At 38.1% G+C, this 27,009-nt stretch overlaps 1 protein-coding gene across 1 annotated transcript in view; it reads right to left on the bottom strand.

The window, feature by feature from the left end:
* The window catches only part of DOCK7 (dedicator of cytokinesis 7), a 124,260-nt gene extending 115,155 nt beyond the window's left edge, over positions 1 to 9,105 (bottom strand). Inside the window, exon 1 of the mRNA XM_070941286.1 lies at positions 9,029 to 9,105. Within this exon, the coding sequence (XP_070797387.1) occupies positions 9,029 to 9,066 (38 nt within the window). The 5' untranslated portion in view covers positions 9,067 to 9,105. The remainder of the gene's footprint in view (positions 1 to 9,028) is intronic.
* Between the last annotated feature and the right edge of the window lie 17,904 nt (positions 9,106 to 27,009).

Genomic DNA, 27,009 nt, shown 5'->3' with positions numbered 1-27,009 from the left:
AAATTTCAAACGAAGTCATGGTTTGTTTAGTTATGATTTGTTAAATTAGCAAAATGGCTAGACTCACAAATAAAATCATACAGTTCAAAAGGACTCCAATATTGAGCTCATTACAGGATCTACTGCAGCATGTCCAACAGATGATCACCCATCGTCTATCTCATCGTCTACCTGTCAAACTGGCGGCCCGCGGGCCGTATGTGTCACATGCATGCTAGGCCCATGGCACGGTTCCGCAAAGGCAAAAAATGCCACAATATGTCACATGACACGATCGAGTTTCACACTTGTGCTGTATCTGAAGTCCTACACAGAAGGGGAAACTATCACTTAATGTTCCCTACAGGGTGGATTTGATTTAAATCGAGTTGATTTAAATCACAATTTAAATCATGATTTAAATCACTAGTAAAAAAGGCTTGATTTAAATCAACTCGATTTAAATCATAATTTTTAAAGAGCAACTGTCATCTCTGCTACTCCTTTGACCCATTGTTGACTCACCGATAGTCCCAGTGTTGCAGAATATACAGCCTCATGCTACATAACTAAGCTCCATTTCATGCTGAATAAACTAAATTATTTATGTATCTTAAATAGAAAACTATCTTGCGATAGATTTTTACCCCAAAAGTTTTTTATTAAAATAAATTCGATAAAAATCAAAAAAATCCGATTTAAATAAAAAAAAATCCAATTTAAATTAAAAAAATCTGATTTTTTTGATTTTTTAAAAAAAAATCATTGATTTTTATCCACCCTGGTTTCCTATTCCTGACAGTTCATATAGTCATACAGACATGAGCTAACAATTCATAGTCTTTTAGATATTAACAATTCTTCCTGTTAACTAGCCTGAGCCTACCGCTTTGTCATTTTAGTTCTGGCCTACTTCCTTTTCCATATGATAACCTTCAGATATTTGAAGACTGTTATCATAAATGTCTTCTATAGGCTAAATATATCAAGATCCTACTTCCTTGCAGGATTCAGGTTCAGGCTTTATTTAACATGAAGAATAATGGTAGCATTGCTTCTTATATTCTGTAAATTCTGATTACAATGCTTCTGTAAATGCACAAAGGAAAAATAAAAACAAAAAAGGGAAGAGTTAGAATGAAATAAAGAAGTTGAGAAAACGCATGGCTCAGTTGAATGATAGAGTGAACAGGAATATTCTAAAAAACGGCATTTAGTTCCAGTTTGCACTGAGCTACACAATAATCAAAAGAATGTATGCTTATATAACAAAATTATATTATGCTTACATAATAAAAATTTCTGAGGAACATTCTTTCAAAAAAGTACCACCCATGTGCAAGAAGGCCATACCAGCAGGTTTCAGGGTAGCTCAACATTTGCAAAATACAAAACAAAAGCAAGCAAAACAAAATCGCTCTAGAAAAAATGCTATAAAGAGAGAGTGGGATGGGATGAGAAAGGAATCCAAGATAAATCTGCTCTTGGTTTGAGAAGGGAAAAAATAGCTGAGTCGGGGAATAGAAAAGTGTCTATAACCCTTAAGGAGGATTCCATGTTGCAATATTTTGTTGTGGAATCTTACTTATTATTGAATGATTCTGAAAAATTTGAGTTAAATTACACAAATAAGTATTTAAAAATATAAAGCAAAACTGAACTCCTCCTTTTTGAACTGTGAGGCCCAGAATTGATGGCAGTATTCCAAATAGTCTGACCAGAGAAAAGTAGAATGGAGTAATTATTTCTTACAATATTTCTTACAATATTGACTTTGTGTTCCTCTTAATATACTCCCAAGATAGTCTTTTCTTTTTTAAACGACTTCATCCCACTGCTAACTCATATTTAACTTAACTGGCTGAAAGGAAATTTAATCTCGTTTACATGTATTAAAACCAAGACAGCTCATTCCCAACTTGCACCTTTCATTTAACCTATCCAGATGCATAATGTTTTTTTTTTTCATATTCCATGCCATTCATTTCAGCCCATTACAGGTAGCCCTTGACTTACAATAGTTCGTTTAGTGACAATTCGAAGTTACAATGGCACTGAAAAAATGCTGATGTTTTATGACATCATGTGGGCTGGAAAATTTTCTGGGATCAAAATTTTCCACTTCAGGCAGTTTGGCAGTTTCATATCTTTTAATCTTTTCTGTCTGTTGCCCAACATTGTTTCCAATATAATAATTTTTCTCCACATATCAAAGCTTTTTTCTTGAATGCACAGTTTAAACTTAATAAAAAGGTACGGTAGTTATAATTTTTTTTCACATCAAATAATGTTGCCAATTACCTGTGCGTGGACTACATGTATATTGGGATAAATATGCTAATTTGAATTGTGTTTGTTTGCATATTTAGGCAGAGACTTGTATCACTATAGCAATAGTAAGAAAACATTCTTCTAGAACAGCTCAAATAGTGCAGTCCAAGTGCAGAAGACTACAGCTTTCAAAATGTTCCACCAACATGGTTGGGTGGAGACTAATCTAATTCCCTCTGTGGATCTTGCATGGGATTTCTGAACAAGGTTTACAAACCTCATGGTCAATCTAGTCTTCTGAAGGGGGAAAAGTGTACTGAATCATAATTACATTTAAACATAAGCTCACATAAAACTTTCCAGAATGTGTGGAACCTACAATTAAAGCAAAAGAAAATACTCATTGCCAAATTTAACCATTCTGTTATAAAAACATAAGAATAGTGCTGACAGAATGTAATTCTAAGGAATGGCTGAAAAGAAACACACGGGGTTGGATCAAGCTGGGCCACTACAGTTTTTTTTTTCTGTTCATAAAAGATTCCAAACTAATTCATACCCGATTCCAAACTAATCTCCCATTTACCATTAAAGCCCCTGTGTCGTAATACAGCTTGTTCTGAAAGATTTCCAAATTAGCAGAGCAGCATTTTTTAAATTCAGAGAAAGGAAGAATTACAAAGATCATCTTCTGATCTTTTTTCTTCTCCCCAATAGAGGTAGACCTCGACTTACAATCACAATTGTAAGAGTTTTCTGCCACAGTTGTTACGTGAATCACTGTAGTTGTTAAGGTTAATAACACAGTTGTTATGTGAATCTGGCTTCCCCATTGACTTCGCTTGTCAGAAGGTTGCAAAAGCTGATCACATGAGCCCAGGACGCTGCAACTGTCATAAATATGAACCAATTGCCAAGCATCTGAATTCTGATCATGTGACCATGAGGATCCTGCATTGACTGTAAATTGAAAAGCAGTCCTTTCAGTGCCATTGTAACTTTGAATGGTCACTATAAGTCGAGGACTACCTGTATGTGTAAAACATCTGTGTAGTATTCCTCTGAAATCATAATAAATAACATGCATGAGAATGTAATTATTGTTCCTAAGGAACTTTGCAACTGCAGTCTATTGTAAGCCATTTCACTATTTAAGATTCTCAGAATTCCATGAAGAGAACCATCTTATTATTAGGAAATATGATTTTAAAATTATTAATACAATGTATTTCAAAAAGCCTAATTAAAAACCCTGTATTCAAATGGTTGTCACTGGATCACTGATAATTTTTTTTAAAAAAATCCGATTTAAATAAAAAACATCAATTTTTTATTTTATTTTTTTAAAAATCATCGAAATTTATCCACCCTGATTAGTGGTAGACAAAATGATACATACACTTTGGTAGCAAAGGAACATAGGTGGCTGATTCTTTATTCCATCAGACTCCATTTGTTTTAAATCCTTTTAATTACCCTGTTTCCCCGAAAATAAGACATCCCCTGATAATAAGCCAAATCGGGCTTTTGAGCGCATGCGCTAAAATAAGCCTCCCCCTGAAAATAAGCCCTCCCTGAAAATATTTAAACAGAGCTGGAAATCAGGTAAGACGGCAAGAGGAGCCCCATCTTGCTCCATGTGCCCCAAAATAATAAGACCTCACCAAAAATAAGGCCAAGTGCTTATTTTGGGGTTCAAAAAAATATAAGTCAGGGTCTTATTTTCGGGGAAACACGTTAAAAGAATATTACCATAGTAATATGTTACAAGCCACCATTGTTATTATAGCCACCATAATTTTGAATATCAAGAATGCCTCTTGGGAACATTTTGGAAACATAAATGATACATGGCTCCAATCCAATGCTTCTTTAGTAAATGTGCCCATATAATCCAGAAAAAGAGACACAGATAAATCCATGCAGTGGAAACATTTCTGAAAGGATTGGAGTGGAAAAAGTAGCTGCGGTTTTATTTTCTCGTTTGTTTGCTTTTATTCATAGCTATATTGAATACATGCACACATAAATAATAATTTATAATCTTATAATTGCAAATTTGCTTATCAAAACAAAAATAGTTGCCTGTCCTTAGTTTATCCCATCATAACTTAAAATAAGCCAGGATAAAGTCGTTATTTCAATTCTATTCCTAAACAAACCATGGCTTTCAGGTCATTGTACCTGGTTTAAAATTAGAAGCAAAACCTACTGGCAATTATGTAAGTTTTCTGCTAAGTCTTTTCCATAGTAACTTGGTTAACTTTCAATTTCTGAAAAGTATCTTTCCTACAATGACAGTGAATAATTTACTAAATCAGGACTTCTCAAACTTTGACAGTCCGTGAATTTCTTAAGTTTTTTAAAAAAATCTAGATCAAGAAGCAAAGTTCTGGCAATTGTCTTTGTTTGAGTGACCTTTCTCTCTCTCTCTTTCTCTCTTTTCTGCATTTAAATCTTTGAGATTCTTGAGGAATCTTAAGAGTCCATGGAATTCAATTTTAAAAAGTACTAATAATACTTTCAAAATATAGATATTACATGACAAAAAGAAATCTGCTTCATAGATAATCACATCCAATAAAATTCACTTTGATTTACCGAAGAAATATCATTCTAATATGATATATCTTATGAAAATCATTCACTTGGTAAACATAGCTGCAAGATCAGAAAATGACTGGAGGAACTCTTGCTGAATTCACATCTCTATTGTGATAAATATTTGTCATATTTAATTGTTATATTGGCTGCTAGCGCAATTTTTTTTAAAAAAACAAACAAACAATAGTAATTAAATATATCCCTTCTCTTATTTCACAACACTTCTTAGGAAAGATTTCCTCACTTTTCATTTGCTGTAAATAGTTTATGTCAATGCTATTAGCGCTTGTCATTCAGGAGAAGCAAAAGAACATTCTTTCTTTTGAACAGCTATAATTAAAGCAATATTTGACCAATCTGGAGAAGCCAGTAGCTGAGAGAAGCAGGAAGTGCATAAATTAAATGTCTTGATCACACAGTGCTCTGACAAAATGAAGAAAAGTTTGTGTTGAATCTGTTTTAATACCACTGTTGATTGGCAGAGTGAAAAAAACATCCCTATATCTTTTTTAAATACAGGTAGTCCTCGACTTACAACCAGAACTGAGCCCAACATTACCGTTGCTAAATGAGACATTTGTTAAGAGAGTTTTGTCCCAGTTTATCATGTTTCTTGCCACAGATGTTAAGTGAATCTGATTTCCCCATTGACTTTGCTTGACTGACAGTCACAAAAGGGGATCACATGACTCCAGGACACTGCAAATGTCACACGAGTCAGCTGCCAAGCCTCTGAATTTTGATCATGTGACCCTAGGGATGCCACAACTGTCGTAAATGTGATAAGTCACTTTTTCAGTATAGCTAAAGCAATAGTAATAGCACTTAGACTTATATATCGCGTCACAGTGCTTTACATCCCTCTCTAAGCGGTTTACAGAGTCAGCATATTGCCCTCAACAATCTGAGTCCTCATTTTACCGACCTCAGAAGGATGGAAGGCTGAGTCAGCCTTCAGCCAGTCAGGATCAAACTGCCAAACTGCTGGCAGTCGGCAGTCAGCAGAATTAGCCTGCAGTGCTGTACTCTAACCACTGCGCTACCATGGCTCTTGTAACTTTGAACAGTCACTAAATGAACTGTTGTAAACTGAGGAGTACCTGTATATGCAGAAGTAAATCCTGTTAATTTCAAGGGGCTTACTGCATTCCTTCTGAACATGTAATTTCCAGAATAAAGTTATTGGCCTAATGAAATGGAGAGTGGGAAGAGGGCGAAGGAATGGTTATTGAATTGAGGTCTACCTATATGGACTTCAACCTCCAGAATTCCCCAGCCTTCTTTTTGCTGCAGATCCCATATCCAATATCAAGATGAGTCAAGATGAAGAGAGATGAGACACCAGTTTATCAATAAAAATTTAATTTTGAATTATTCGCTTTATATGATCGCAATCTTAAAACCAGACTCACAGATATTATAGGCAGATTTCATGTAAGCAAAGCTAGAATATTTGCTAGTTGCTAACCAATCTCCCTAATCCTAACACGTTTACTAGCTAAATACCAAGTTTCACAGAACACAGCAGGAATAAACAACATAGACTATGGGTAGTCCTTGACTTGCATTTAATGACCATTCAAAGTTAGATCAACAATGAAAAAAATTGGCTTATGACCATCTTTCACACTTATGACCATTGCAGCATCCCCACTGCCATTAGATGCTCTTTTCCCCCACAACCTGCTGTTTACTTATTGTCCTTAAAATTTGGAGAGCTCACCAATTTTTAGCTGGGGAAGAGAAAGGGATCCTGATCTCAGAATAATGAAGAATTGGAATGTTGAAGTTAAAATTCAACACTTGGAAACTGGGATGTATTTGACAGTTGCAATGATCACTTTCTGTGACCTTTTTGGCAAGAAAGTCAACGGAGAAGACCAATTCACCTAACAAGTATGTTACTAACTTAACGACTGCAGTGATTCACTTAACAACTGTGGTCATAAAATGGAACAAAACTCACTTATCAAGTGTCTTGCTTAGCAACAGAAACTTTGGGCTCAATTATGGCATAAGTCAAGGATTACCTCTACAGTAAGAATCTATTAGCCCCATTTCAATTTAAAAGGCATTAAGCTTCCATCTCCTTTCATCCGACTGATGAAGTATCTAAACTGATAAAGGATGTTGTTGTTTTGAAGGGGAGCTACCAGATTCCTGATTTTTGGCTATCAGAGACTATCAGGGTTCTTTTCCAACAATATCCACAGTATGAATACACTCTTAAGTTCTTACTCTTATACCAAAACTTTCTAAAAAGCAGATGAAAATGAAAAGAAAAAAGATGAGACCATTACTTGGTCTGCTGTGTGGATGCTTGGGTGGTTTAGGGGTGGGGAATTTTTGGTGGGTGGGGGTGTGTCTGGGAATTGCCATGTGTGTTGGGCTTGGTCTCTGTTATGTGAATTTCGTTGTATGGGTATACTGTATATATACGTACAATGACAATAAACTTTATATAAAAAGAGAAAAACTCTACTACAGAGTTCAAAGGCACCTAATGAAGATACTTCATTAATGTGTCAGTGTCTATTTACAGAGGGGATGTTGGAAGACAGCATAATGTTCTTTCCGCCACATGTAAGAATGGATTATAAAATAAACTCTGAAAGATAAAATATAAATAAAAGTGAAAAAAAGTTAAACTAAAAGAAAAGAAAATATGAATAAAATAATACTTTGAAATCAGATGGGTATCTATCTATCTATCTATCTATCTATCTATCTATCTATCTATCTATCTATCTGAGTTTGGAAGCCAGATTATACATACTACAGAATCTGAAATTTAGAAGTCTGGATTTCCCCCACCCCACTCATGTGCACGGGCAAAATTTTTCTCTGAGAAAACGCTGCAGAGAAAGAACTTCAGGGAATGGATAATGCAACCAGAGGAGAGAGCATGACAAGTCCAGCATCAAGCAAGACAGCAAAAAAAAAAAATCATGACAATGTCTAACATAATTAGAGGGAGCTGCTCCGCTACATTAAAACCCATGCTTATATCTTCTAAAAATTAACAAGAAATCTGTTTCCAATTCCTCTTTATAACCCAATACAGGCAGTGTCCCTCAGTTCAAGGCCAAGGTCTTAAACACCCCCCCCCCCCCACACACACACACACCCATCCATCCAGTGTGAAATCCAAATTTTTTTACTACCGGTTCTGTGGGCGTGGCTTGGTGGGCGTGGTCTGGCTTGGTGGGCGTGGCAAGGAAAGGATACTGAAAAGTTCCCATTCTCTCCCCACTCCTGGGGAAAGGATATTGCAAAACCTCCATTCCCACCCCACTCTAGGGCCAGCCAGAGGTGACATCTGCCGGTTCTCCGAACTGCTCAAAATTTCCGCTACCGGTTCTCCAGAACCTGTCAGAACCTGCTGGATTTCACCCCTGCATCCATCCATCCAAACATCAATGCAAAAACCACAGCTCACCCTGTCCGAAAAGGACCCTCCAAACAGAACAGACTTGTAGGCAGCGAACCAGATGCAAATCCCAGGGAGGACCACCTACGTATAAAGCCAAAGGACAAAGGGGGGGGGGGAAAGGAGGCAGCGGCGGGGGGCAGATTAACCCGCAATCCTGCAAATCCCAAAGCTAGCGCCCCTTAAATGAGAAAGAGCCCTAGAAAGCACGTACACACGTACATATAGGCAAGCAAGCAAGTTCGCTACAACCAGTCCTATGAAGGGAGGCGTGCTTCGGAATCAGCCCTGCGCGCAAAATGCATCCGGCCGCCCACGCGACGGCCTGCCCTTTGCTGTTGCTGCTGCATAAATCACATCCACGCCTATCGGATCGGGCTCCGGAGCAAACACCACCCCCCTCCCCGGGATAGCGACCGTCCAGTCGCAGCGCCACGCGCCCCGGAAGACACCCCCCTCCCCGGCCGCGCAAGCGACGGCCCCCGGCCTTTTGCACAACCGGCCACTCAAAACGGCGCCAACGCACCGTCAAAGCAACCCACACAATAGGCGCAATTCCTGGCCCTTCCCCCCCCGTCTCTCCCCCAGCCAAGTCTCCGGAATCCCCCACGCCGGCAAGATCATCTCCCCTAGTGGGGGACGGGAATGCATCTCCCTGCTAGGCCCCTCGCGCACTCCCCACGCGAACCCCGCGGAGTTTAGGATGCGGCTCCTTCCTTCCTCGCCGCGCACCGGCTCTTTTACCTGCTGATCTTCTGAGCAAAGGCGCGGCGCTCAGCCATGGCCGCTTCGGCTTCCAGCGACCCAAAACGCTCCTCGGCTCTTTCGCCGCCGCTGCTGGAGAGCAGTCAAAGGAACCAGGAATGGGTGCCGTAATGCTCCTGAACGACGCGCATCCCAAAGTCGTGGCGTTTATCCATTCCCGTTTCCAGTGAGACGTGAGGGAAAAGCTTATGCGCCTCTCCTAGCAGACATATGCTCCGTCACGGGCTCGCTAGAAGGGAATCGGTGGGTGTGGGCTACGGAGGAGGGACCGGAGTGCCTCCAATTTTCTTTAAGGAGGGGGTCGTGGGGGGGGGGGGGGCTGTGTTGGAACTGCACCCGGACTTGAACTGGCGGCTGTGGATAACCGCGGAACCCTGGAGAAAACAGGAACGTCCTTCCCAAAGTCCCTCCAATACCCCCCTGTCCCGAAAGAGATGGCACCGATTTTGCTTAAAAATGCAAGGATGGTCTGTTTTTCCCGGAATCCTTGGCGGCGGGTTTCCATTCAGAACAAGTGCAAGAGATCCAGAAGATCCGATCCACTGGATTGGGGGGGGGAGGGGGACGGGGTGGGGGAATCACGCCAAAGCCGAAGAAGCTCTGAAGGCGAAACGAAAAGGGAGATTCGTTTTCTGTCCTCCCTGCGTCCCTCCGGGTAGAGTTGATTCCTCCCAGTTCTGTCGAGTTTTCCTAGTTTCGCCGTCTATTTGAATGACCAGATTGTTTCCTGGTGGGGTGTTTTCTTGAGAGCGTGAACTTCTTGGGGCCGAGAGAGAGTGAGTGATGATGTGGTTAAGGCATCCTTTTAGAAACTGAGAATTATGAATTCTTGGCCCACTGTTGCCACAAAATCAGCTGGGTGACCTTGGGCCACTCGTTGTCAGCTCTAGGAAGGAGACAATGGCAAGCCACTTCTGAAAAACCTGGCCAAAAAACTGCAAGCAGTTGTGCGGGAAGTCAGCGGAGTCGAAAACTGATTCAAAAGCACACGAACACAAACTTGTGTTCAAACGTAAGAGAGATCACCAGATCCCCCACCAGCCAGGAGCAAACACAGGTAACAATTTAGAAAGCAAATGCCTGTGTTTAGTTCCTCAGAAGTTATTTCATCATCTAAAGTAGAGCATCCAAGGGTTGTCCCCTCCTTATACCTAATAATGATGCTTATGAAAATAATTCATAAGCATCAGCCAGGGCCAGCTGCCAAGCTATTTTGGCACATGACACTCCAAATTCCAGACATTCCCCCCCTTGTGTAGCTGTAACAGACACAATATTTATAACAATGATTTAGCATTTAATGTATATTCATTTAAAGTGTATCTCATACAAGCATTTCCAAACTATGTACTACTTTAAATAACTGGTTGAATTATTATGTCTTTCACATCACCCAGAATCACTTGATAGGTTGATTACTTTCACTGTGGTTGAACAGTTGCATATATCTCCTTGTTTTTGTCCAGGAACATCCAGCTGGCTTTACCTAGATATGTAAAACTAAATCTTTGGTAGAAACTATTACTGGTTATAGGAATTATAGTGAGGTTTGATTTTCTTTCCATGAAAGAGCACAGTCTTTTTTTTCTGAATTTTCCAATCAGAATCAATCAAACTCAAACCAGCACTGTTACAGAACTTGCTGTTTGATGTGCCTTCAAGATGTGCCTTTGGATTATGTTCATTCCAAAATAGATACTTCACACAATGCAGAAGGGGCAAGAAGTAGTTCTGAGATCCCATAATGTATAACAAGAAGATAAAGTTTGGAGCATGGTACTATATCATGCCCCACTCACAAATAAGCACATCTGAAAGGCAAAAAGTCAGAAGGATTTAGGAGAATGGTGCTAAAAACCAACACCCTGCTGTCTGTACTGTAGCAACTGGGAGGGAATTTCTGAGTCATTTCATGAAAAACAAGACTATCAATTATTATTATTACTTATTAATATGCCTCAAATCCAATTGCTGGAAGCATAAGTAGGAACATGCTATTGCTTGCCTGCCTGCCTGCCTGTCTTGCACATGGGTTATATACACTTCCTTAAGTAGAATTCTACTCTTGGTGATCTTGATGGATTCCAACTACTGGTGCAACTACAAAAAAGTGAATTTTTAACACACAGTAATTGGCATAAAGACCTATCAATAACCATATGAATTCAAATCCAAAAGTGACACTAGGAGAACATTAAATTCTATATGTTACTCAATGTTCTAATATTAAGTTCTATCTTAAACTGTTTATGTTTGGGGGAAAAACAGATGTTTAGTACAAAATATCATTACATTTTCTCTGTTTATCCTGAACATGAAGCACAAACTAGTGTGCTGAATGAACCATGCAACTCACTTCACTAGGTTTCACTATAACTACCTTAACTTCAAGTAAGTGTGTCATACCAACAGCCTATTTGCAAAGGAAGCACCTACACATGAAGAAGTATAATTACAGACGCTTCAAATGGATGATAGGTTTCTAGCTAGCTCCCACTTTAAAAAAATTGTAGCCTGAGAGGAAGGCCAAAACTCCAAGATATTTTTCTGCTTGGGAAAGATAGCAGCCCTCCCGTTATTGTAATCAAAAATAGTTTTCATTTCTTTTATCTGTCCTCATGCACAAATAGATAGCATTGCTCAAGCAGTTGAGGCAAGCTGAGGCCTCTCTTGGGCCTATCACAACTTTATGCCAAACATTGCATCCAAATTAAAAATAAAGGATAAAAGAGTCCACACGAAAATAGTTTTAAAGTAAAACAAATGTTATGTTAAAAAGCTTGCTTTCCAATGCTAACCCTGTTGGAAGACGATCTGCATCTCACTGTACAACATGATCAAAATCAAGGACACTACAAAAAAAAAGGGGAATGTATATCTGTATTTATTATATTTAGTTAGGCTAATCAGGCAGGGAAGGTGTGGCAAACATTTCAGAGGAAACACCTCTATTTTTCCAGAGAGTAAAAGGAAAGAAGAGGAGAAACACAGTCAGTCTTGCAAGATTCTATTAATGCAAACTTGAAATAAAGATAGACCTAGCATTTCTCTTGTGCTTTTGGACTACCTCAAAGTCTGGACCATCTCAAAGGACTAACATGTAACACGTGTATGATTTAAGGGTTATAGATCTGAAGTAAATGTATGTATGACTATAAACCAGAATTGTAATCTGTCTTTATATCTAAGTTGCTATGTAACTCCTCTATTGTAAATTCATAATTAAATAAGAATACATAAGTAGCCCCTTTTGGTGTAGTCAGAAAGAAATAATTACAAAATTAATTAGGTGCAATATAATAATAAAACCAAGTTTAACAAACACACTGCAAACAATTGTTTTCCTAAAAGGAAGCTATTATTAGTAATGTGTGAAGTATTCAGAATAACCGCTATTAATTTAGCTCCTTCTGTTTTGTTTGTTTTTTAAGAAAAACACTTTCTAGTTCTAGCTGTGTTCTAATCTAAATGCATTCATTTTTCCCACTGACACCAGGTAAATGGCATTCCCCTTTTAAAGTGGACAGACTTACATCATGTTCTACTTGACTAGTCAAATTATTTATTTATATTTCATATTTTTAAACTCTCCATCTCTCTCAAAAAGAGGCTAATCAAATCATACCATGGCTTACAATATTCAATCCTTAATTCATCTTCAAGAATGCTAGAATCTAAGCAAATGCCAGGTATTGTTTCTTTGTCTCAGATCCACCACAAGTGAGATTCAATCATAAGAGGTGAATCAGATTAAATCTTTATTACAGTCATAAACTATCATAGACAAGATGTGAATACCACAGTCCTGGTATGAAGCCCTAGTGTGAAATGTCCTAATATTACCATAACACAACAGTGTGCTCCTAAGTATCTGGATAAATTGACCTCTCTTGCTGAGAGGCCTAAGTAGATGGCCTTCAACATTTATTTCCCCAAGGAATTGTGGTATATATTAAAGAGGGAATTCCGGCTGAACAGATTTATAAGGATGAGGAGGGTAGGATACTAATAGTAGAGATAACTCTGATTGAAAAGAAAATGATTATGGTAGGAATTTATGCACTGAATGAGGGCCAAAAATTATTTTATAAAAAACTACATAATATTATTGGAGAATTAGAATATGACAATATTTGTATAGTTGGTGATTTCAATGCAATAGTAGACAGAGAATTAGATCACGGAAGTGATAAAATAAGGGAAAGAACTAGAAGATCACTACCCAACGCATTCTTTAAAATAGTGGAAGAGCTGAGTATTAAGGATAGCTGGAGAGAAAGAAATAAGGGAAAAAAACGATTTACAGATTATTCATGTAGACATCAGTCGTGGTCTAGAATCGATATGGCTTGGATCTCATCAGAATTAAATTCGAAAATTGAGGAAATTACATTTAATATAAATTCGTGGGCAGACCATAATCCCATTAAAATTAAATGCAAAGGCCAGAAGAACATCAAGAGGTGGATTTTAAAAAGGGCAATTCTGAATCATAATGAATTTAAATTGAAGATGGATGAACAAATGCGTCTATTTTTTCAAGACAATAAGAAAGAAGATACAATTAATCAAAATTTATGGGACACAGCAAACGCCTTTATGAGAGACATTTCAATAGCATATATGGCCAAGGAAAATAAACAAAAAAGGAAATGACAGAAAAATTTAGAAGAGGAACTTAGTAGATCTGAAAAAAAATCACAAAAGGAACTACAACACCAAGAGTTGAAACAACAATTAGATGTTATCAAACATAAAGTGAATATAATCGAGAAGGAAAACTTGGCACAGCAAATAAAACGTATTAAACAAAACTTCTTTGAAAATGCAAATAAGCCGGGGCACTGGCTGGCATATTGATTGAAAAAACAGAAAAATAAAAGATGGATCAGTAAATTATATAATGATGAGGGAAAATTAATACACCAAAATGAAGGGAAGAGAAACATGGCCTATGAGTTTTTCAAAAAATTGTATGAAGATGAAGAAAAGATAGGTGAAGATAAGAATTTGCATTATCTTCAGAAAGCAGGATTGCCAAAAGTCTTGGTGGAATGTAAGGATATGCTGAACAATATAACACCATTAGAATTATTGGAGGCAATCAAAAACAAAAAATTAGTAAAACACCAGACCCTGATGGATTGCTGTCAGAAATCTACAAAAACCACCAAGAGATATTACATCCCATATTGTTAGAGATATATAATGAAGTTTTGAATGAAGCAAAGATCCCAGCCTTGTGGAAGGAAGCGACAATTACATTGGTTCCCAAGGAAAATGCTGATTTGACTTTTATTAAAAATTATAGGCCTATTTCACTATTGAATTCGGACTATAAAATATTTATGACAATTATGGCTGAAAAACTAAAGAAATTCCTGGAGAACTTTAACCATACCGATCAAAATAGCTTCTTGCCCAGAAGGTTTATAAGGAATAATATTAGGACTATACTAGACATTATAGAATATTATGAGATACATAACGAAAAGCAGAAGGTATTAATATTTGATGATGCGCAGAAAGCCTTTGATAATGTCAAATGGGAATTTATATTAAACCAATTAAGTTATATGGAATTTGGGGAAAAATTTATAAGGATGTGAAGCAATTTATGTCAAACAAGAGGCTAAAGTTGTAATTAATGGAGAAACAACAAAGAATTTTCAAATCCAAAAGGGTACAAGACAAGGTTGTCCACTATCGCTGCTATTGTTTATATTATCAGTAGAGATCTTGACCAGAATAATACGAGAGAACAAACAAATTAGAGGCTTAAAAATTAAGAAAGAAACTTTCAAGGTACAGGCTTTCGGGGACGACCTTGTCTTTATTATTGAAAAGCCCTGCAATCTGGTATAAGGCTGATGGAAGTACTAGAAGAATACGGGGAAGTAGCAGGCCTAAAGATAAATAAAGACAAAACAAAAATGTTACTTAAAAATATGACCGAAGTGCAAAGAAAAAGAATTGGAAGAGAAAATAAACATTCGGATAACAAAAAAAATTAGATACCTAGGAATTCAATTGACCTCAAGATGCATTACACTCAAAGGAGACAATTATGATAAATTAATTGAACAAATTAAAATCGATTTAGAAAGGTGAAAAAGGTTACAACTCTCCTTCATGGGGAGGATTGCCACTATTAAGATGAATGTTTTACCTAAAATACCCATTCCAATGTATACCAATTCGGCTAAAAAAGGATTTCTTTATAAATTTGAACAGAATGATATCGAAATTTATTTGGCAGGGCAAAAACCCAAAAATTAAACTAAAAACACTAAAGGATGCCAAAGAACGAGGGGGATTAGGCCTTCCAAATTGGGAAAAATATTACCAAGCAGCAACCTTGGTGTAGGTAAGTGATTGGATACATCTCAAAAATAGAAGACTGCTGACACTGGAAGGCCACGATTTACAAATAAGATGGCACGCTATTCTCTGGGAGGAAAAGTATAAAGTTCATTAGTACTTCCCAAGGCACTATATCGGATAGGTCAGCGGTTCTCAACCTGGGGGTCGCAACCCCTTTGGGGGTCGAACGGCCATTTCACGGGGGTCGCCAAAGCCCTCTCTCACCCCCCCCCCATGCCTTCACTCACCCTCACCCTCTGCCTCTGCTGGATCGCCCAGTCGCCGTTCGCTTACCCCGCCCACTCCCAATCTATTGCTGCCTCCGGAGTCCCAGCTAATGGCTAGAGGGGAAAAAAACTTTAAATTCTTGCCGCGGGGCTTCAAAGAGCCGCCCTACTCTCAGCTGTTTTGCAGAGGGCTCTGTTGCTAGCTAGCTGCAAAGAGGTAAATTCCTGGAGCAGATTTCCCCCCCCCCCTAGCTATGCTGAAAAAGCAAAGTTGAAAGTAAGCAGGTCTTGGCTACAACGTGACAAAATGAGGCAGAGAGATTTCTTTTTCTTTTTCCTCACCAAAAAAGGTAGGTGCAAACTGCAAACAATGGGAAATTTAGGGCAAGAGGAGGTTCAAGATTTTAAAACACAGAAGAAAAAAAGCTCTATTTAACTAGGGAATTGTAATAATTGAGATACTATTAATTGCATATTGTGTTGAAAGCAGAAATGGTTAAGTTGTGGTTTGGAGGAATATATGGGGGAAATTATTTGGTTTATTATTATTGGTAAATATAATTAATTGATTTGTAAGAAATTGGATTGCATGGAAATAATTGGAATATTCATGTTCATATTGATTAATATACAAAAAAGGTAGTTATATAACTAATTGATTTATATTAAAATGTTGAATTTGTATTAAACAACTGTATTACATAATTAACCAATGTGAGGATGGATATAAAAATAGATGACAATGGGAAGGGGTATAATATAGAATAGAAGGGAAAAATTGAATTTGATTAAGATTAGAGATGAGGATGAAGGGTAATATTGGTTTTTTAAAAAAATAGATGAGGAATAAATATGGTAAAAAGGAAATATAAAAATTGTAAATTTAATTGAAATGACTAAATACTGTGTTGGAAGAAATATCCTTCTGGGTTCTCCTCCAAGTGGGGAAAAAGACACTGGAAACATGGAGACTGCTTGGAAAGATGGTTTAATGGTGGACAGGATCACATGGCTTGATGGGGCCCATTGTGTTAGTTTCTGTTGCTATAAATTTGGACTAAGTTTTATGAATGGTTGGACAGGAGGAGGAATGCCGAGATAAAGGTGTAGTGAATGTCTAGAAATGTCTGTTGGTATGTCAATGTATGTTAAATTTGTATGTAAGGTATGATTATTTTGAGTATAGATGTAGCTGTTTAGGAGGAATTAATTTATATACTTGGCATGCAAGAAATAATGTAAATTTGTACAAAGATAAAGAAGTATGTTATGTATTAGCTTAAATTTGACAATTTGACAATTTGACCCAGCTTTCGATTGCAGGGTATGGGCTGGCACTTGGCTGCATGGTGGCCTGGTTGGCCACATCAGAAACAATGGATAGGCGGCCTCATAAGTCTCTCCCGTGGGGCTGACACTGGAGGAGGACCCATCCAGTTGGTAATTGGTTGTCGCTCAGGGAGTCTCCATAGCCTAGGACCCACCTCGCCTTGGGGCAGCACTCCCACAATTCAGCATCCAACTCAGTAGCTGCCTGATACCACTCATTGAACCAGTGGGCAAAGCCTAGGAAGATGCAGGCCTGGCATAATGTACAGTCTAGGCTCGCCTTGAAATGGTGGATCAGGAGCCATTCCGACCATGGCTGCAACTTACTGGTGATGTGGAGAAACTCTTGCACATAATCTGCCACCGATCTGCCCCTCTGCCTTATTGCCAGGAACTGCCCTTCAACCCACTGAGCTCAGGTCATATCCTCGAAGCGGTCCCGCAGTTCCTCTAGGAACAGGATGGCATCTCCCAACTCTGGACATGCTCAGTGTAGAGGTCCACCACTCACTTGGCAGCCTCTCCCTCCAATGCCAACATGACCATGGCCCATTAGGTGGGTACAGATGGAGGTAGTTGTCCAGGTGGTTGGTCACCTGGCTCAGGAACAGGGCCAATGTCAGGGTTCCAATCGAAGGTGGCTCTCAAAATTGGTGGCTCCAAGAGCATAGGGTGGGATTGCCAAAACCCCATAGGCCACCCAGGACCCGACTGGGTCTGGTTGGCCTGACCTTGGTTGAGGCCCTAGGTGTTGCCCACTGCTGCCTGAGAGGCGGTCTGACTAGTTGCCTCTGGGTCCTACTGTCCAGCAACCTCATGGTCTCTTAGGGAACCGGTCCCATTTTGCCTCCTTACTCCATCAGGGGGACCCCTGTACTACTCTCCTTACTGGCTAGGGCTCTTGGGACCGGCTCTAGCCCGCATCCTTGTGGAATTTAGAGCTGGCCAAATGGAACTGGGTGGGCAGGACTACTGTCAGTTGGCCAAACTGCTGCCTCACCTGTCAAGTGGCTGCCTCCCACCCTTCCAACGTTGCCAGGAGCCAGCATTGCGGAAGCTGGCCTCTCCAAAATGCTCCCACAACTGCTCCATCATCTGGCTCCCTAGAGTGGTCGAGTAGCTCCACTCCCTTCCTTGTCGCCATCTGTCAGTCTTCTTTCCCACCACCATGTCAAATGAGCACCAGAGAAGCTTGGGGTCGGTAGTGGGGCCCCATATCCAGCCTCTGTTGATGAGCTGCACCACTAGTCCCCTTCAAGCCCCAACTCCTGCCTTGCTCCCACTCCAGACTGCTCCTGGGCTGGCGTGAGAACCGCTGTGGGGGCAGTTTTCACTGCCACTCCAGGGTCGGTCTCTTTCACCATCCCTTCTGTCATCACCATGACGCTCCCCTGCCTTCCAGCTGTCCCCAGGAAGCACCATAGAAAAGCAGCTGTAAAAGAGGTTTGGGATCGTTAGCTTACTGTCACATTTCGAGCTCCGAGCCAATGAAGTAGGACGCCACACATTCCATGGAGTGTCAACACCTTTATTCAAGCACAGAACCTTGGCACAAAGTGAGTCTATGTGAGGCTAAACTAGCAATATGAGCTTCTGCCTCCCAGCTGCTTTTAAAGGGCTGGAGGTCCCCATCCTTCTCCAGCTGCTTCAGAATGCTGGCGATCACTCTTGGCATTTCTGAAAGGCATTACTGTGTGGATAGAGGATCAGAGCCATAATAGCCTCATCGTGAGATAAGTGGCAAATAATGACCCCATAATCCCTTGCAGGGTGTAGTCTGGGCAACTGAAAGGAGCTAGCAGAGTGTTTTAATGGCCGGATGCCCTTCCTGTCACCAATGCGGAGTTTTGTTCAGCAGATATATTCTCAGTGTGCCCAGAGAGAGAAATAACTGCCTCTACCTAGGATCGAACTCACAGCCTCCTGATTTAACAAACAAACAAATAAATAAAATGCGTATGAGCATGACTTTAGTTATGAATAAAACTAAAAAGCTCTATGAATATTTTCTGGCCATTGCAGGAAAGGATAATTGTGATGATTCCTCTGGATACTTCCCCAGATATCTCTCCCTTCCTCTCTAGTTTGGAGGAGGATGAGCTGGTCCCCGGCAGGTCAGGAGCAGCTGAGAGCTATGAGCCAGGAATGGAGGTGCCCAGCACAGGGGAGCAATCGGCTGAGCTAGAAACTGGAGAGGCACAGCTGCAGCTGGGAAGCCCAGAGGCTTTGGGTAGAGAGAGCACAAGGCTGAAGCTGGTCAGTGGAGCTGAAGAACTGTCTCCTCCTCCAGATCCGAGAGCACATATGGCTGAGAAAAAACAGGCACAATGAAGGCCATCCAGGCTACTTGTGAAGTGGCAATCTTATCCCTCTTAATGGGCTGTACCAGGAAGCAGTTATTTAGCTCAGCAAGGGGAGTGAAACGATTTTGGGAACAACATGTCTGTTTCCTTGCTGTGTGTTCTTCAGCCATCATGATTCTTGCCTTTGGATTGTGCCTCTTGAACTCTGGACTTGCCTTTGCCTAGTCTTTACACTGTGGACTAGTGCTGGCTTCTTTTGAGTGGTCTGTTGAACTCATTGAGAGTGGGCTGGTACTATCAAAGGGAATTGCTGGGGAATACTAATTCAGATTTGGAAACCTTAATAAAGACTCCTAACACCTGTGGTGTGTGTGTGTGTGTGTGTGTGTTTGTGTGTGTGTGTGTGTGAGAGAGAGAGAGAGAGAGAGAAAGTGGGACAGCACAGTTGACTCTAACAAAATTAAGGCCAGTAAGAGTGCCTTTGAAAACTAAGAAATACTATGGTTTGCCAAATGTCAAATTGGTATAGACAAGATGCCATCAACAGAACAACATCCAAATTAAGAAGGAAAAATAGGTAGTTGCTGTCTAAGCTTTTTTCAAAAAGAAATGACATTCCAACACCAGTAGAACTATGTGCACACCTCTCCATTGTGGAGAAGTTCTTCAAAGTACTGTAATCAAGCTCTTCCTCATCTCATCTTCACCATTATCATCATCATCATTATCATTATGATCATTATTTTTATCATCATTAATTCTTGATATCTTCATTTTCATCATTATTTTCTGCATAAGCACAGCAGAAAACAGAGCAATAATGCTAAAATTGATTTTTTTAAAACCACGACAGTCTTGTGATTTTTGGTGGTTAATATTTCAGAAAAATACTTTAGTACAATATGCAGTATTCCAAACTTCCAGTACCAGTGTAAACAACAAAGGACGTAAGTTTTGAATAGGGATATTAGACAGGATGAGAAAATAACGGGCATAATTTTTAAAAAGGAAGTTAATAAATTGAGAGCATTCGCTGACAACTTAGTCATATTTTTGTGAGCCCCCCAAAACTGGTGTAGAATACTTGATGAAGATAAATGACTTTGGAGCTTTAGCTGGCTTCAGAATAAATAAACAGAAAACAACAATGCTCTTCAAAAACATGGCTTTTCAGGATTATGAAATATCAGTATAATATAATGCTTGAACAAAGGGTTTAAAGTTTAAATTATAATTTAAAAGAAAAGAATTAGAAAATGATGTACCATTGTTATTTAACACTAGATAAATTGTCAAAATGTATAAAGGTATTTCAAATGTGTGTTGAAAATGTAAATGTAAAGAAAGAACATATTTTTAGCATATTTGGCGGACCTATCTGCCAAAGCAATAAATAAATAAATAAATAAATAAATAAATAAATAAATAAATACATACATACATACATACATACATACATACATACATACATACTTGGGTAAGATTCATATTTTAAGGTAGAAGATTCTTAAAGTGAATATAAAAATAAAACCAGACTTTTCTTTTAGGTTTAATGGACAAAGAACTTGAAAAATAATTGAAACTTTGTTATTATATACTGTATGTTGATAGCAGCAAAAATGCTTTACGCACAAAAATGGAAAGATACCTTAATTCTCACAATGGATGATTGGTTGGAAAAACTGAAAAACTGTTATAAAAATAGCTAGTACAGTATATAATAGTATATAGTAGCATGTAAAAGTAAAAGGTTGAGGCTATAGCGTTATTTTCCTATTCTACTGCACTAAAAAGAATCAGGTCAATGCTTTTTTTTCTTTTCCCCCCCTTTACCTTACATTTTTTTCTCTTCCCCTTTCCCTCCACCCTTTTCCACTTTTTTATTTTCTTTTGTGTTTAATATCCTGATAAACTTAATAAAAAGGAAAACACAAAGTAAAGTATGCAGTATATATTATATGAAGTATATATTATCAAAATGTACCGCCCACCTTACTATTCTTTGTTAGTATTTAATAGGATAAATTCTGACTCAGTTTATTGCTTAGATCGCCAATATTATTATTTTTTGCATAAGGTCTAAATGTAGACCTATAAATTAGCCACCCACAAGAGTCTTCAGTAATAGAACCTCCACAGTTTGCAAGGTATTATACAATTACACCACTTATTTCTGCAAAGTTACACCTTGCAGATCCACTACATTTTGTCTCTAAAATCAATTCAAAATAAGGGTAGAGTACTTTCACTTTAGTAACTTTCAAGAAGTTAATTAAGGAAAGAGACTCTTTTTTCAAAACATTATTAAATTTCCAAAAAGAATGAAATACAGAAAATCAAGGAAAAAAGAATTAACCAGAAAGAGGAATAAGGAAAAAAGCAAAATTGTGTTCAGTATGGTTATACAGTGTTCAGTATGGTTTATATATAGTATTATATATAGTGTTCAGTATGGTTTATTCTAGCTCAAAGAGTCAACTGATTTTTAGGATTTTATCGAAGAAAGTTAAAAGATTTTTTTTGCATAGTTTTATTTTATTTTTTTACACTCTGTGGAAGGGAATGCTTTCTAGATGTATTTTCTATGACCCATACAGCTGTGTTATAAGCAACTATACTGGTGCCAGTGACCTTAAATCAGAACAGATAGGAAATGGCTAATAGTATGCATGACCTTGTAAGGCAAACCAACTGATATTGCAATCTGACTCAAGTTTTCTCAGTGCATGGAACGTTAACCAAACAAACTAAAGGAAAAACTGATCAAGTCTGGAAAGGTACAATGCAGTAACTGCCTCTCCTACTGAAATAAAATGATCTACCAACATTCATATGAACACTAGTTCTATGTTATATAGATTGCAGAATTCATGTCTAAGTGCTATCCATTATTAATTATGATGCTCTCTTGCGTTCAGGATGCTTTGCATGAGATTGCATTCTCTCTCTATTGTAAAAACTGTAGAAACAAAACCCTACACATGTATGCAGTTATTAAATTTATCACAGAATTCTTGTATGTCATGTTAACAGAACAGAACAGAACAGAACAGAACAGAACAGAACAGAAAACAGAGTTGGAAGGGACCTTGGAGGTCTTCTAGGTTAAACTAGGTTTCTTTTTTAGTTGCATTGCATTCACCTTCAAATGGAGGAGTTCTTTTGTAAGCCTGCTGGGTACTCAGACTTGCTCTATACCAAATTCAAATTCTGTTTAGCTATAATGTGAATAGAGTTTTTGCTCCAGGCTTTTAGCTCTCTTAGTACAGTTTTTAATAAACATTTTATTAATGTTTTAATCTGTGCAGTTTTAATGTTTTCATATTTTATTTAATTAATTACTTCTTTTTTTTACTTGTTTTATGATTTGTAAAGCCACCCAGAGTCACCCTGTAGGGGAATGGTAGGCATAAAAAAAATTAATCAATTGTAACTAAATATATGCATTTGAATTTATGAAGTGGGAACTAAAACGATATGATAGACAGTCTCTCCAAACAATGTTAATGGTCATAGGAGCAATGGATTGTTCCTGAAGTGATGCAGGGGGTTCATTTTCTTTGTGAATGAACAAGAAGTGGATATTTGAAGGGTACATGTGACAATGCACCAATTATTTTGCTGTGTACATGATAAAATAGCCAAAGGTATATCCAAAAGACCCGAGTAGCGGCCGCGCGGGTGGTTATGGGAGCAACATGGTGCTCCCGTGTGACACCTCTCCTGCGCGAGCTGCACTGGCTCCCGGTGGTCTTCCGGGTGCGCTTCAAGGTTTTGGTTACCACCTTTAGAGTGCTCCATGGCTTAGGACCTGGCTACTTACGGGACCGCCTACTACCACAAACAGCCTCCCACCGGCCGGTACGCTCTCATAGAGAGGGGCTCCTCCAGGTGCCGTCAGCCAAACAATGTTGACTGGCGGCCCCTAGGGGGAGGGCCTTCTCTGTGGGGGCACCTACTATCTGGAACGAGCTCCCCCCGGAGATACGGAGGATCCCGGATCTGCGCACTTTCCGCCGTGCTTTGAAGACACTCCTATTCCAGCAGGCCGGCCTGGCCTAATTTTCTCCCCTTTTTTAATTTTTTAAACTGAAATTTTAATTTGTTTTAAATTATTGGGAGTTTTAAATTGTCTCGGGCAAAAATTATTTAATTGGGTTTTAATCATGTCTTAACTTTTGTATTTATGTGTTTTATTTTGTGCCTGTTTACCGCCCTGAGTCCTTCGGGGGTAGGGCGGTATACAAATTTAATAAAATGAAAATGAAATGAAAATGGGTATAGTCTTCATGTAATAAAACTCACTGCTGCAGATAGTTTCCAGATACTCTTTAGATTGCCTGCTTGCCTAGCCCCTATAATGTGAGTTGCACTTTGGCCAAAGACTATGAGTAATATTGAAACAATGGAATGAATCATCTGCATAATATATACTTGTATTTGTATTGCTAGTTTTTCATCAAAGCCATTGATTGCTATTACCATAATGTCCATATTCACTGATTTCAATTTAATGCCATGTAAGCATTATGGGACATAAGTGGGAAAATTTACAGCAGGCAGAAGTGATGGGCAATGGTGATATCACAACATTGCAAACAAAAGAACTGTGTGGAGGATAAATGGGATGGGAAGCTGAAAATAGAGCTAATAATAAGGCTATAAGCTGTCAAGAAGGAAGTAACAGCAACACTGAAGTCTCTAATAGAACACTCTGTTGTTTGTAAATTAAATTTCCTGAAACTTACAAAAGATTTATGATATAAAGAGAACCTGGACATGTTCCAAGGAGTGCTAAGACGATTAACAAAAGGAAAGACTTGTGAGAGTGTAGATGTGGAATCAAAGGTCTGGCTTTTGCCAAAATTCACATGTCCTGACGGGAGATTTTTTCTGCTATATGAATCAACATATTTCTAATCAATAATAATTTATTAAGTAAAATTGAGGTTTATTGAACTGAGACACTGATCTCATGCTAGGGCTGTTCAATCTAACAATCCTGTAGTACAGGATCGGTAACCGGTTTATGTGAAGGGAAGGTTAATTAAAGAGAATTGTGCTTAACTATGTGTACAGCCATAGCAATAGCACTTAGCTTTATATACCGCTTTATAGTGCTTTACAGCCCTCTAAGCAGTTTACAGAGTCAGCATATTGCCCCCAACAATCTGAGTCCTCATTTTACTGACCTCAGAAGGATGGAAGGCTGAGTCAACTTTGAGCTGGTCAGAATTGAACTGTGGCAGTTGGCAGAGTTAGCCTGAACTACTGCATTCTAATCACTGTGCCACTATGGCTCTTGTGTACAGTATAACTATTTTGTGCAGAAGATAACAGATGGTTACTCTGTTAGGAAAAGAGCTATTTTACCTCATGTACAGGAAGTTTCTGAACAATCGACTCCTGGCCATTCATTTCCTATGACTACAGTTATTAGTATTAACACCTTTCATCTGTCATTGTCCAAAGATTGAGGAAATGGCTTGCAGCTAATGATCAACATTTGTGTACTTCCCTTGAGAAAATGTTACCACCAGTATGATATGCCATATGTGGTCATGCATGGAAGTGAAGGCATGCAAATTCTTACTAGATACAGCAAGCCCTGATAGGCTTTCCAATAAAATACTGTACATATGAAAGTAGCTGTAGTAGGCTATATTTCACAAAGAGGAAACTTAGAGTGTGTGACTGGTTGGGAAATAATATGCAAATATTTATTTGTCTGACCCTTGAAAATATTTTGTAACTGCACATCAATAGGAACAAATACTTATTTCAACACCTAAATTGTTGACTCAGTCAGATGCATCTTATATATACAGCACTAATGCATACAGTATACAGTATGTCAATGCTAATATTAATTTATACAGTAAGTGCATGTTAAGTGTAGATCCTCTTCTGGTGGATGAATTTCCTTGTTCTGATATATCTCGAGTGTTTTTCTTCTAGTCAGGCTGCTGTTATTACTGCATTTTAAATGTATGTGTGATTGGATGTCTCCCTAAGGTGCCTTTTGGTAGATGGCTGTAACAAAGCTATTTAAACAAATTATTCTGCTACGCATAATTGACATGGAGGCATTATAGGACACATTAAAAATGTAATTCTTAGCTCAGAATAAATGGTAACTGAGTAAGATGTGCCGAATTTAAAAACTCAGGCATTTCATTCATCAAAATAAGAATGTCCCGAAAGTGTTTTTCAAAAGTCAACTCGACTTTGTTTTTTCCCCTTCTCATCCAAGAAACTTCAGTTCTCAAAATAAGAGTGAATTCTTCACAACAGCAGCTACATGAGAATATTGAAGGTACTTTAAGTACTTTTGGTGTGTCAGAAATAAAAATCTTGCATAGTATGAAAAATGAAGTGACTTGCTGTAAGGAATTAAGAATACATAGCACAATATTCTTCAATGTTTGGTATCTCTTTAATGCAGTAAATAAGTTGGGAAATATATGACTCTGAAGTGTGTTGCCTAGAGAACTGAAACAAATTGGCTTGACCATTATAATCAAAGAATGTTAAACCAGAGAGTGGTATCAAGTGTAGTGCAAACTAGTTTCAGTGCTGGACTTGAGTGCTGCCACACTTTTCTTAATGACTTGGATGAAGATATAGAAGAAATACATAGGAAACATGCAAAGGTCACAAAAATGAATTTGTAATATTTGAGAGGCAAGAATAAAAACTTCAAAAGAATCTTGATTTGGTAGAATGGGCTGAAAAGAGTATATTACTTTTAAGAGGAACAAATACAAAGCCATTTATTTGGGAAACAGAAATCAAATGAATAGACACAAAATGGAATGAGGGATACTAGTTTTGCTAACAGTAGTATTTAGGCTTATTAATAGAGGTATATTTTTCACATTACAGGACATATTTCCATTTCATTCTGTGATGGATAGTAGACTCCATATAGAATATTATATGTTCAGCATTGAGGACATACCTTAAGGATTTAGACAAATTATACCAGATTTAGAGAAGGTAAATGATGATGACCAGTAACTAGGAACTAAATCCAACACTGTAAAAAATATTCATAGAATGGCTAGACTAAGAAGAGAAGATTCATGATGCCACTCTTCAAATACCTATAACAATTATAAGTCTGTCGCCTATATTTACAGAACAAAAAATAATGTAAATGACAGGACATCATATTTTGCCAAATGATATGAAAAAAATCTAAAAAAAGAATAATGCATCCCCTTCACCAGCTGTATTGAACCTCCTGGGGATACTTTATTTTTGGTTATTGTATGGAGCAAGGGCTGGGACTTGATAAACTAAACTTAACTAAACTAAGTAATCCATTATATGATTTTATACAATTATTTGCATAAATTTAAACATGAAATCAGTATGCATCATGTTCTGATTAAGCTCACCAATAAGCCATTTAATGGTAATATGGTAAATCAAATCAAAGAATTCATATTAGAATTTGGTTGATATACTGACTCTATGTTCCTAAGAATTTATTAATTTAGAGCAGATTATGAATACTTATTTAATGTGCAACTAATGAAAAACAAATGATGAATGTAAAGCTCAGTTCATCTTTTCTTTATTTAATTTATTTAATTTGATTTTGACTGTGCTCATCTCCAAAACAACCCTGGACAGCTCACAATACAAAATGGAATACAGAGACAGGAGGACAAATTTAATAGATACATTAAGAGAAATAACAGAATGATAATTTGGACAACAGTAGAAGTAG

This window comes from Pituophis catenifer, unplaced genomic scaffold (genome assembly GCF_029215685.1).
Source record: "Pituophis catenifer annectens isolate HBS135680 unplaced genomic scaffold, rPitCat1.0.hap2 SCAF_3, whole genome shotgun sequence".
Taxonomy (NCBI): domain Eukaryota; kingdom Metazoa; phylum Chordata; class Lepidosauria; order Squamata; family Colubridae; genus Pituophis; species Pituophis catenifer.
This window is presented reverse-complemented; position numbering and strand designations above follow the sequence as displayed.